Source organism: Morone saxatilis, unplaced genomic scaffold (genome assembly GCF_004916995.1).
Source record: "Morone saxatilis isolate NCDOM2014 unplaced genomic scaffold, NCSU_SB_2.0 Contig3, whole genome shotgun sequence".
Taxonomy (NCBI): domain Eukaryota; kingdom Metazoa; phylum Chordata; class Actinopteri; family Moronidae; genus Morone; species Morone saxatilis.
In genome coordinates this window covers 4,607,087-4,620,713 of record NW_023339873.1, presented here as the reverse complement: position 1 = coordinate 4,620,713, position 13,627 = coordinate 4,607,087, and the positions used below count along the sequence as shown (strand labels likewise).

The 13,627-nt window shown below is 43.9% G+C and overlaps 1 protein-coding gene across 1 annotated transcript in view; it reads right to left on the bottom strand.

Moving 5' to 3' along the window:
• ccdc177 (coiled-coil domain containing 177) overlaps positions 1–6,098 on the bottom strand; it is a 7,029-nt gene extending 931 nt beyond the window's left edge. Inside the window, exons 1-2 of the mRNA XM_035674591.1 lie at positions 5,664–6,098; positions 1,469–4,908 (exon numbers count right to left, since the gene is read on the bottom strand). Of these exons, the coding sequence (XP_035530484.1) occupies positions 2,335–4,896 (2,562 nt within the window). The 5' untranslated portion in view covers positions 4,897–4,908; positions 5,664–6,098 and the 3' untranslated portion in view covers positions 1,469–2,334. The remainder of the gene's footprint in view (positions 1–1,468; positions 4,909–5,663) is intronic.
• Between the last annotated feature and the right edge of the window lie 7,529 nt (positions 6,099–13,627).

Below are 13,627 nucleotides of genomic sequence, written 5' to 3'. Positions count from 1 at the left end.
TTCTAAGGTAACAACAACACAATGATTACTAAATTCAGGGGATTATACACTAATGAAAACATACCTGTGCATATTACATTACATTTCTGCCAATAGATCCTCCTGAATGTTACACACTGGACCTTTAAAAGAATATCATGTATACTCTGTATATCTCTTCTGAAGTTATATACTCTGTCTATCTTCATAAGAGTTTAGCTGGTCAGTGTGATCAAGACAATATAAAAGCAATGAGCCACTTGAGGGTGAGCTGGACAGTGAAGCACAACCTCTTGTGGTTTATTGCAAAATCAATTTATTAAATATAAAATGTTAAATTAAACTACATTACACATCAAGTGTAACCTGAGCCAGAGTCTGACTAGAGATAAGAATATACAACATGAGCTTGGTTAGATTGTTCTTGGATTTTTAGATAAGCCACTTACTGCATTGTTTGTACTTTCTTTTACAGTATTTCGCGCTTTGACACACATAAATAACTAAATATTATTAACATATAATGTTTTTAATGTTTTTTTTCTTAAATTTGGTCAGATTAGAAATCCACTCAAAAGTCTGCAGTTTGCCTCTCTGATCTACTGTTTTACTGTTTTTCTTTTTATTTAGAATTAAGAGGGATCTACTGCAGCTTTATAATGTTGCTGCATTTTAATATAACCTTTTCTACATTTCATCTTTTCAGTCACTGTCATAAGTGCCTACAAATCTGCCGTCTCATCCCTCTAACCTTACATCACCTCCCCATGATTATCTGGTGGGAACAGCGTGGCTCAGTCAGTGCCATAAGCCTGTCAGTCCTCTGCTGGTCTAATGCCGCATTTCAAATTCATTCTGGCTTTTATCTCAGTCAGTTAGTGACCTTAGCAGGTATCAGTCTGTCTGAAATGCTCGGCCCAGTCTACTTCCTGGCCGCAGATGTGCTGCAGGGACTGCTGTAGGTGAAGGTTTTAAATGGATTTCTCCCTGAATGAGTGAAGAGGGGGAATGGTGCAGTAATTTCTTTGCCTCACACAGATGTGACTATAACAAAGCGATGGTGTGTTTTTCCAATAACGCCCTGCGTTAGAAACAACCAGAACGAGCCGCCGGAGAGCCAGCTCCCCACAGGCAACCCCCTCATATTCCCACGCACTTTCTCTGCTCAGTCATTCACCTTTCGCTGCTCCATCCTGATTACTATTGCTATGGCAACTGCTACATCGGGGGGCAAAATCCCATGTGTATCTCCCTTTTCTTTTTTTAATCTGAGAGATTGTAGGATTAGCACAGCCAGAGGCCTTTAAAGCCTGATGTTGGCTTGCATGTCGGCTCATGACTAAATGCATTTTTTTTATCTCTCTCTCTGCACTGACATGTCAGGGACAGCGTGATCAAGGGTTGTTTTAATTGCAAGCGTTGAAAGGCGAGAGCACGTTACAAAACAGAAAGCATTGCATAACAAAAAAAGCAATAAAAACTCCTGTACCTGTTGACCTTGACTCGGTCACCAGGCGGCTGTGCTGGGAGCAGATAGATCGACTGCGGGGGAGTTGAAAGGTGGCTGTCCCTCAGACCGCTTCACTGCTTCACTGACATGAAGAGGAGAGACAGACAGAGAGAGAGTCCTTGCAGGGAATATGAGGGAGGGAGAACAGCCCCTTCTGCAGGAATCAGCGTCCTCTGATGCTTCATCAGCACAGGGCTTGTGCACGTGGTCTTCCTGTGCTGCATTGTCAGCGGTTACGTACGGACAAGTGTCCAGCCCAGGGCTTTACTTCCATGCTATATCTAGCTGTGTCACAGTGTGTGTACAAAAGGATCCTTCATTTGCTTTGGGGGTCTAGAACCATTTGCGCTTAGTTTTCCCCTTATAGAAGTGCTCCCTTAAAAGCCTCTGCAGTTGTCATGGAGTTGTGCTTCCTGGTAAACAATGACTCTTTTCATTCCTGCACAGCTTTCAGTCCAGTAGCTGAGATAGATGGAGCAGAGGGCAAAGGGGAGGAGAGAGGAGGGGTTGTGTTGCTGCACAAGGCAGCTTTCTCTACACTCTCATCGAATATGAAGTCCACTGTATGTCCCATACAGGCTTCACTGTTCATTTGCAACAGCTGTAGTAGTTTGTAGTCTCATTACATCCATGATACAAAATAATTTGGTTTCTTTGATTTATAACAAAACTGATGTTCAAAAATGTATTTAAAACCAGTTGATGGGTGAAGATATGTAAGGAAAAAACAACATTGTGGGTCTTTATGGGAAAAAAGGGTAAAGCTGTTGAGTGATGAGGGCCACAATGAAGGCTAGAGCCAAGCACATGACCAGAAGTAAGGAGTCCACGACAAAGCTATGGGTTTATTTCTCATCCAGGCTGGCTTTGAGTTGAGCTTCCAGGGCCATTTTATCAAAAGTACGCATGTTGGTCTCCTCCCGCACTTTGTCTCGTACATGAAAAGAGGCTCGCGCCACAGAGCGAGCACTCTCCAGCACCGCCCTCTTTTCCTTAAAGATCTGCTCACTCTTCTCCAGCTTCCTCTCAATGGACTGGAGCAGCTCCAGACGCCTCTGCTTCTCCTCCTCTTCCACTCGCTGCCTGTTGAGCCTCTGGAGTCTTTCCTTCTCCTGCCGGCTTTGGACGGCCCGCTGAGCTTTCTCCTTGGCCCTCTCCTCGGCCACTAAAGCTGCCTGTTGGGCTCTTTTCTCTGCCTCCTTCACGCGAGCTTCCAGAAGCTGCTGCTGTTGTTTCTCGCGCTTCTCTGCTGCTTTGCGTGCTTTCTGGATCTGCTTCTCTTCACGCTTGGCCTTTTCTTTCAGCTCCTGCCCTCGACGCTCAACTATCTGTTCGTAATTCTCCAGGGAGCGGCTGAGCTTCTCCTCTGCCGCCCTCCTGGCCTCCTCCCTCTCCTCCTGCTCTCTGCGAGCAATCTCCTGTATCAGAGCAGCGTGACGTCTCTTCTCTGCTTTGTTCAGACCTCGTCTGTCCTCCTGGGCCTGGTGCTCCTTCTCTTGCCTCTTCAGCTCGGCCATGGTGAGCTTCTCCTTCAGCAGCAGCCTCTCCTGCTCCAGCATGGCCGCCCGCTCTTCCTCCAGGGCCTTCAGGTTCTGTTCCTGAAGAGCTTTCTTATGCTTCTCCTCTCGAGCTGCCTGCTGTAACCTCAGCAGACGGTTGCGCTCCTGCTGCTCCGCAAGCTCCCTCCATCGCTCCTCGTTCTCCTCAGCCTGACGCATTTTGGCAGCTGCTGACTGTCGCTCCTGCTGGCTGAGTCGTCGCTGACGTATCGACACCTGGGTCTGCCACACCCGCTGGCACTGAAGCACTGCACGCTGCTTCTCTCTGTCCTCCTGCTCCCGCCGCAGCTCATCCATTCTGCGTTCACTATCCCACTGAAGGTGAGCCACGTAGCGGGTCTGACTCATGATGTCTTCCTCCTGGTATCTGGCGAGCATCAGAGCTGCAATCTTGCGATCGCGCTCAGACACGGCCTTCAGGCCTCGGCGTTTCACCTCCTTTACTATGCGCTCCACCTTCTGTGTGGTCTGAAGAGAGTGGCTCAGGTCACCGAGGCTGAGACTGCGGCCCATCAGGGAGTTGAAAGTGGCCATAGTGCGAGCTCGAGGACTGGAGACTTTAGCCCAGTGATCTCGTGCACCATCCCAACTGTAAGATGAGGAGGCACCCGACTCTGATGAGGTGCACGTAGTAGTAGTTGTGGTGGTGGAGGTTGAAGAGCAGACGGGATCCTTCCTCCGCTGTAAGGACTCCAGCGAATGGCTTTTTCCTCGCACCTTGGAATGAATTCCAAGATGTCCATTGTGCTGAGAGAACGGTCCTCCTGTTACACCGTTTAGAGGAGTCCCAGAGCTCTGGACTGCAGGCTTTGACACTGATGATGTTAATGTAGAATTGGCTCTGGGGAAGGAGGGGGGTTTTGGTGTTGATCTGGGGAAAGTGTTTGAAGATTTACCGCCTGAGGACTTCCTGACTATCGGTGGGGGGCCAGATGAGAGCGGCCGTGTGGTTTTTACTTGTTCAGATGAGGAGGACAAAGGATGCTTGGTAGATCCTTGGAAGCCACCCTTGGAGGACGGTGTAGAGGGTGTGGAACCAGTTTTTGAGGACTGAGTAGATCCTGCATGGATAGATTTAGGGGAGGTACTTAGAATGGAGGCGGGGGCTTTAGATAAAAGAGCTGTACCTGTTTTTGAGGTTGGACCTAATGCTGTGGCTCTAGAGGATGCTGCAAAATCAGGGGCAGAACTAGAGGTCACCGGCCCAGATTTGAGAGGCTGAGTGGAGCCAGAGGAGGCTTTTTGCTGCTTCTCCACAGAGGAGGATGACGCACTGCTGCTATTGACTGTTGCCTGCAGAATCCTTCTTTTCTCTTCTCTAATAATCCTCTCCCTCTCCTCCCTGCACTGCCTGAGTTTGGCGTGCCTGTCCCTCTCGTAGACTTCAAACAGCCCTGTCGCAACGCGCATGGAGCGGCCAGGAGCCTCCCGGGCAAAGTCAGCTAGCGGGCGGTGCAAGAGCTCCACAGGTTTGACCCCACATCGGGCACACGCCTCCAGAGAGTGAGGGCTTGTTAACACGTAGCGGCTGCCCTCTGCGGCTGGCGAGTCAAAGTTGTACAGGTCCAGGTGCAATTTGGGTGACGAATCTCTTTCAGTCTGAGTCTGTGGTTGCTGAGGTGGGGGCGTCTGAGAGACGGCGTCTGGCCCCGCCGGGGACGCAGTGTGGCAGGGGCTTGGCTCAGAACTGCCGGTGGGCGGTGTCTCAAAACCGGCATCCCCATCCTCCTCTGTCGTCGTCCCATCGGCCTGTTCTGGCAGTCGAGGGTCTTCAGTGGCCACAGCTGGTGTCTCGAGCTGCGGGCCTTTACACTTATTCTGCTCCTCAGCCTCCGAGGGGTCGACCATAGTTGGCTAATACTGCAGGTAGAGAAGAGGGAGGGGACGGGGATTGATGGAGGGGAAGGGGGGAGGTTGTATGATACATGAGGGGAAGTGGATAAAATAGTGGGAAGAGGTTTCAATTAGAGGATTACAGCATTGAGTCCAAAGCTTAAGAGAGATGCAGTCTGTGGGGGGAGGGTCATAATGCAGGTTCAGAGATGCATGCATGCATAAACACATATTCACTGCACTGATTTTTACTCCAGATGAGACATTTTCCCTTCAGGGAAGTGACATAAGACACGCACAAACACCACAGTCCTTTAATAGAGTCTATTTTTGGCAGAGTTACTAGGCTGAGAGAATTTGATTACTCATAGCATATATTTTTCACTCTATATCACACAATCAACCTACAAATACATTTGAAACCAGATCCTGCAACATATATTATTAAGCAGTTGATAGTAAAAAACTTGGATTTAAAACGCTTGCATGAGATTGTGTCTGGTAAACAAGCACTGGACAAATGTATTAACTCTCCATCGTGGACTCACACCTTACAAACAGTGAAGGCCTAGACTTTCCTGTAGCAGCAGGACACCGAAAACTCTGCACTTTCACATTAAAAACGACCTCAGGGTGAGATTTTAAAGACGGATTTCATTAGAGACGTGCCTGCTGTTTGTTGTTGTCTTACGAAAATACAATATTTACTACATTTACTGCTGTTTCATCCCGTGGATTGGTTGTATTTCATGCGGTGGCGCACCACACTAACATCCACTAACCTGCCAGTTTGCAAAACGTTTTCTAAACCGGTACTTTGTTCCCCTTTAATCCGTCCAGTGCCCCTTGCTCCCTGCATAATATCAGGTTTCAGGGGAAGAGGCTGCGGCCGTCGATCCAACGATGGAGCATCACATCGTCGCAACCTCCAGCGACACGACAGACACAGACGGAGGCTTTCAGTCGACTGAGCAGCGGCTGGGATCTGTCCTCTCAGCGGTTCAGGATAAATAAAGACCGTCCCCAGAGGGAAATTCACTTTCACCACAAAACACCCCAACAAAATCTCCTATGCAGCTTCCTGTGATCCACCCTCAGCAAAATGCATCCGTAAACATCAGCGTCTCCACCTGCTATCTCTTCAGCAGCATCCCTCCATCTCAGCCTCCTTAGCTCCGCCCGCTTGTGGCAAATATGCTAAAAATACTGTCTGCACGCTGCAATTAAACCAAGCGCCTCCACACTCATCCTGCATGCTTTTAACATGGAACAAAACCCCAATGTTAGCCTGGAGCAAAGTTCCTCCTATAGGTTTTATACTAGAGACATGTATGAGTCTATATAAAGGAAGCATCTGCATAATAATGTTATTCAGTTTCCTTAATTATTTATTGCTTTAACTTGTTTTGTCTGCTAGGAAATACTAATATCTGTAAAAAAGAAAATGTCAAACACATTAATGAGAGTTGAAGCTATCTACACATACATGTTGGTTTAATCTGTGCAGACTGAACCATCAAAAGTCTTATCACCGCATGAAACAGCTGCCATCTGCCACCCTGAGTATGTGTGAAATGAAACATGCTGTAATGGCACAGAACAGTCACTAGAGGGCGCTATCATATAAAAGATTTATGCTTTGGGTTTCTTTTCTGTCAAAAAGGTAGTGAGCATCATTACAGACAATAAGAGTTTAACTACAGATTTGATTATGAAATGATACTGAATGTCTGTTTACTATTTATTTTTTATTTGCTAAGCTAAAATTATATTTGTCAACAATTATAACTAAAATATAATAAATTATATTTGATGTTATTACAACTGTATTTTACTATATTGTCATTCAGTATCTGTTTTTACAGCAGCCTCTATGTATAAGGTACCTGATAAATACATTAACACTTATATCTGCTCATATTACAGTGTTATAAACATTTAATACATGTTTATGTACTTCTTATAAATGCTAAAAACTGGGATTTAAAATAAAGTTTTGCCAATTCCTTGTCTAAATACAGTTTTCTAAATCTATAAATTATTACCAGAGTTAGGGAGCTTCCATAGGCTTAATACAGCCCCAGCCCCCCACTGACTTTAAATAAGAAAAGATTATTTAATGAAAATGAATGCAACACTGGGACATGTGCTGTGTTATTGATCCTTGTGCAGGAGATTTTGTTTGAGGAAAGGTCACAGATGAGACAGCAACTATAGAGCTGGTAACAATTTAGGAGCATGTTCATGAGAAGAGTTGATGCCTCTGATATATTTTTTTTCTATTTAAAATTCCAGTGTGAAGGAGAAACTACAGTGGCTGCAAAACTCACAAAAAAAAACGTGAAAGGCCCAATCTAAGCCAGTGTTCGGTTTGTCCATTCTGGGCTACTGTAGAAACTATGGACGTAGATAAAAACGACTCATTCTAGGTAACAAAAACACAACAATTCTTATTTTCAGGTGATTATACACTAATGGAAACAAACCTATGAATATATTCAATTCAATGCTGCACTGCTCGTGACCCCTGGACTCTGTCCTCTCTGATGTAATGCATATATGTGGTGGACTGTATATGTGTAACTAGGAGAGATATGCAAACACATGTTCAATGACTTTGTGTAAAATGATAATATCAAGTAATCTTACAGTGCCACTATTGCTGCAGCTTTTATTAGTAGGAGAATTGGCAGTGGCAGTATGGTGGTGGAAGAAGTAAAAAACAGAGGTAGTTGTCTCTCCACTACTACATGAGGGAATGCAGTGTATTCGTTTATTAAGACTGACTGGGCTGGTTTGGTCCAGTCAGAGCGGTTGGATCAGGATTAGATAACTCTGGGTGAAAATCACAGTGATGATGACCCACTAAACTCCTGACCCGGTGTGGGGAACAGTGCGAGTTTAATTGGCCCCGCCCGTGAGCCCTATCAGGAGGACAGCGGGTAACAAGTGACAACAGGGAACGTGCTGGCTGGCTTGTTAACCGGGGGCATGGGGTCTGGGAGGGGGGCCAAAGGGGAACAGGGCATGGTGTGGTTGCTGCACAGTTCACTGGTGCAGGGGTATGCTCGACAGAATTTTTGTGTTTTTGTTTTTGGTACTGTAGGGCATGCTCCCCACCACCAAAGCTGGACTGGGGGTTCATCGAGAGGTGAGCTGCTCTGTGCAGTCATGGAGACCACTGCAATGCCCGGCTGGTGGCGAGGGCCCGGAGCATTCCCTTATCTACTGGTTTTGGTGGTGGGAACCAGTCTAGAGGTGCCAAAACCTTCAGTCTGAGCATGAGGAAATAAAATCTGATTTATATTAAAGTATTATATGTTCAGGAATTTGTTCCTCGTACTCAGGACTGCAAATACATTTTAAGTATATTTTTAAGATAAAATTACTTATTTGAGGAATTTTTACACCCAAAATCTATTTTAAAGTTAAATTACCAATGATTTAACGTGGCATAAATCCAATTCACCCTCTCAAACAGTTTACTTATCATTTACAAAGGACTGTGAGTGCAATGATTTATATTTTCTTTAAACTATCAACCCATTGTTGCTGCAATCAATCAATAAATCAGTCAGTCAGTAAATCATTTAGAGAAGCAGGGCAACAAATCAGCTAGATATGGCTATATATCGGTGGTATTTGCACTCGGACTTGGCCATCGGACTCGCCAAATATTCTAGGTGGTCTCGACTGAGTCCAGTAACTTCCTCCTTTAAAACAAAACCATTGATGGAGAAAACGGGTATTGGTTTAATACAAAATCCATCTAGAACGGGCATTGACATTCAATTCCATCACTGCCACTTGCAATCGTACACCTGGCTGCCAAAACAAATCTCATTGGCAATGGCAAAAGCATTCTTTTTTTGTCCCGGCCTTGACTCCATCTCTCTCATTTGGACTCGACTAGTCCTGGTCTTGGACTTGTCTTGGACTCGACAAAGGTGGTCTCGACTGCAGCACTGCTAGAAACAGTGAAGTAGACAAAGTCTAGTATGTCCAATGCTCAGATAAATGAGCCACTGTGCTCCAGTGCATAATATAACCAAGTACAAACTGATTATATATCAGTTCTCCTAGTGCGGAAAATCTGTTGGAGTACTGGGAAATCTAGCAGCAAATGATTGATTAAGACATCTTAAGTTAGAATAACAAAGCGAAGGCAGTATCAGTGCAGTTACGAGGATCTGTGAGCCTTTTCTTTTTTGTTGCAACAATAAATCCAGCCAAGAGATTACAGACAGAAAGGAACTCAGGGAACTCAGACAATAACCACTTTTGGCTACATGACTCAGCAGCCGGCCTCAGCAGAGATGAATTCACCCATTTCATTTCCCTTCAAGAGGCAGTTCTGATTTTCAGCTCTACATGTGCGCTGAACTTTGACAAGTACGAATAAAGACATGGCAAACTCTTTTACAGACCTGGAAATAAAGAGGATACAGTTGGTCTCAGAGCATTTCCACCTCTCCAGAGGGCTACTGATTTTCCACATTATTATATTTTACTACTATTGTAGTTGATCGTGCCAAGAGGACACTGTAGGGGTGTTCGCTCAGAGCGGAACATTTTTAGTGAGTGTATAATGCTGTTCAGACTAGTTCACTGAACCAAATGTGATGATAAACCCTGTAAGACTTTTACAATGTGACTTATGTCACTGTTTACATAAAAATACATATAGATGTGAATAATAAATGATAAATTACAGCCTTAGATGGCTGTTATTTGCCTTTAAGGTCATTCCCGTCTAATGTGTGGGTATTATTTATATACTATATATGTTTATGTAGCTTTTACTATTTACTTTTTTGTTCAAATGCATTTTTTTTTTTTTTTTTGGCCTTTTCATGCCTTTATTGGAAATTTAGAAAAATAGGGAGACATGCGTGAGATGCGACAGAGAGAAGGTGGGGTAGGGAGAGATTTGAGGGTGATGACACGCAGCAAAGGCGCGACACGTCGGATTTGAACCCGGGGACCGCTGCGAGCAACTCTGTCATATGGTCGCCAGCCGCTATGGCCGACTGAGCTAACCGGGCACCCCAAATGCATTTTTTAAATAAATTAGATCTTCATTTAAAGGCTTTATATCCTTAGATTCCCTCCAACATTAAATTGGTTACAGTAAATTATTAGAGTAAAATCATAAAATAAATCCATCCTCTTTGAGTCTAATTAGTTATCTGTATTATTTTTAATGCTTTGTTTTATGGGTTAAATATATGTGGAATTATCTAATTTAGTGCTTATTACGACTGCTTAAAATAAGGTTGTCATGTATTATCCATTAAACTACACATCTAACCTTAATAATTAATATCTGTGCTACAAAACAAGAACAAGAGAACCACAATAAAACAAAAGACTGACTGATACCAGATTGTGAGAAAGTTAAAAGTACCACATAAGCACTCAAATGTGCGTGAACCACTGTTGTACTGTAGGCTGATGTTGTGTATGTTCTCAACAATCCTGTCTTTTCACTCGCTCTGTCCTTCACACTCGCTGCCCTGCTGGAACACACTGGTCCTGTGAAGACTGAGACCTTTCGTTGCCCCCAGTTCACATTTCCAGCCTCAGTTCGCCAACAGAAAGGGACACGTTTTCTGGACAGTTTCAACAACTCCCTCTTCTGACCCGTTGCTTTCTCCAACCACCAAGTCCCCCCCTTCCAAACCCTCCCTCTCTCCCTCTCCCTTTACTCTGTCTTCTGTGGTACAGGGGTCCCATGCGGGTGTGGAATAGTCCCCCTCCTTGGTGCAAGGGGAAAAGGTCCCAGAGACAGAGCTGTTAATTCAATCAGGAGAGTGGTATGCTCAATTAGGCATCCATAAGGGCCCTGGATGGGTCCGGGGGCCCTGCAGAGGGCAGGCAGCCCAGTCCCCACGAGGTATTAATTGTGGATGACAGTGTGTAAACAGTGGGGTGAATAGACAGCGCAGGTGCGGGACACCCCAGTCCAGACTCAATAGCCCTTTTCACACCCTTGGCTCTCTGTTGCCACTTTCTGTTTCATTCTTTCACTACGTAAAAATCCCTCACATCTCTGATTAATGTCATGGATAATTCGGCTTTGTGGGCTTATTTATTTGTTGCTGTGTGTTTCCGTCACTTGGCATGCTCCTACATTAGCCCCAGTGTATGTGTGTTTATGTGTGAGTGTGTGTTTGAAGAGGGTAATAAGAGGCCAGTTGCTGCTGTCCAGATCTGTTGGCCAGCCAAGGGCTATACACGGCTCCTCGTTTTCAGGAGCTAGTGAAAATTGCGGCCAGTACATGTAAAATATGTGGAATTTATTAAATGAAATCCAGATGACACTTTAAATGGAGTGGGCTTTCTATCTGACCTCCGACTTTTCCGTTCAGCACACCACCCAACCCCCCGTCCCCTCGTCTGTCTTTCATTCAGTGCTATAATTGTGTTTGGTCGTGTTTGACAATACTAACTTTTCTAGAGCTATCGTACACAGCGACCGTTCACAGAAGAGACCTGTAGTGGTAGAAGTATCCAGAGCTACAGTAACAATACCACAGTGTAGAAGTACTCCATTACAAGTGAAATGTTTAGAAGTGTCATCAGCAAATTGTGTTGTCATATAAATTAAATTACTGGATTACTGACACTGATGCATTAACATATAATAGCATTTTATGTTGACGCTGGTTACAGTGGATATATATACATTTTGGTCAATAATCATATTTTAAAAACTGATCATATGTTGTGTATGTGAAAACTGTCAGACCAATGAAATGGAGTAAAACTTATGTTTCATTCTGATAACTTATAAGTAACCAAGACCAGAAGTTCAGTTTTAAATGCACGATTCTTACTTGTAGTATTGTAATGAGTATAATGAGTCTTCATTATGACGGCCCCTTATAGAAGGTTATAAATTACTGATGCATTAACTTAGCTGCATTTTAATTCTTGGGGATGCGCCAATACCATTACAAACTACTGTACAAGTACTTTTAGGAATACCTTTGATGCATATTATTTTAGTCAGTGGTGGAAGAAATTCTTCTAATGGCTTCTTCTTCGTCTAAAATAGCACAGTGGAAAAATGTTCTGTAACAACTAAACCTCCTGCATTCAGACTTTTATCAAGTATTATTGGTCAAATATATATAGTAAAAGTAAAAAGTAAATTCCAGAACATTGTATTGTTATATTTCATTGGATTATTTATTATTGATTAATGTGCAACATTTTAATATTGTAGCTGGAATGGAAAGTGGATCCAACTTTATAATGTACATTTTTATAAGATAATTGGTTTTGAATGTATATTAACTACAGCTGTCTAATATAGGTTAGTGCAGTAGGATATGTCTGCTCTAAAATGTGGTGGAGTAAAAGTATAAAGTAACTGGAAGTCCAAGTAACTAAGAATTGTACTTTAGCATACTTAAGCAATGTACTTTTTCATTATAATTTATGTTAAGTTTGTCAAAGACAATTAGTGAAGTAACTAGTAACTACAGATTAGTAAATTGAACGTAGTTATGGTCCCTCTAAAATATATGGTTGAAGTATAAAGTTGTGCAAAATGGAAATACTCAAGTAAAGTACCAAAACCTCAAACGTGTAAGTATAGTACTTTTACCTCTGCAGAACATCTGGTTTCCCCTGATTACAAAGTACATTAGACTTAAAAATGATCAACTAACTAATTCCCACCTCCATTATAACTTATTTTAACCCACAACATTAGGCATACCACATCTGAACTCTGTGTGTGTCTAAATTCTACTTTTTGTACATGTGACATCATGGTTGAACATCTGTGCTAAATCTCCCCCCCCCCCACCACCAACCAACCAACCCCGGCTGTCAGATCTCTGGGTGGCCTCTGTCCTGCTCCGTCTGTTTCTGTGTCTACAGACACCTGCTAATTTTCGGCCGTATGTAGTTGGTGTAAGCCAGTGGGGGGACAGTGGCTGAGGCGTCTTTGGAAAGGCCGCTGCAGTAATTGGGAAATACATTTCCTTTCAGCATGCCCATTCATTCCTTTTTTGTTTTTGTTGTCAGAAGTTTTCTTTCATGCTCGGCCAAACGACAACAGAATTAAAGTGTCGAGCCATGCTTTCCCTACAACAGCTTTACACCCGAAGAAAAACTTTGTCTTCTTTGTTAGGGGTGGAGGGTTGAAGCGAGAGGAAAGAGCAGATATAAACTGATCTCGTTAACATTCCAAGAGACACTCCTGTTCCCCCCTCTCTGCTCCTCATCCTCACCTCCCACAAGCATTTCTCCACTCACACCAGGACATTAGTGGCCGGCTGGCACGGAGCAGAGAAGAGGAGGGAAGATGATGCCCCCGGGGTGAGAAACAGCACCAGAGTGAGGCGCATCCCACCTCTCACATCTCTGATAATGATACTACATGGACGCTTTGCTGAGTCCATAAACAAGAATCCAGATAATTCACTGTCTCCAGTTCATTTAGGCCTCACTTTTTCTCCCTTTATGTCCCTTTTTCTTCTCTCGCATTTGGCCTGACCCTCTTCACAAATTCTCTCCATCCTTTCTGAGAAAATAGCCTTTTTACTGAAACCGCCCGGTGCACACAGAAATCATTAATGCTGACCCTAATTGTGCCAATTCCAGCAGCTCAATAGCTCTAATTACAAGGCTCTTCACTGAGGCACTCAAAAAGCCGCTGAACTGTCATAGCCAACAATTAAAAAATATCTATAGGGACAAAGACTGAGAGAAGGGGATTTGGGGGGGGGGG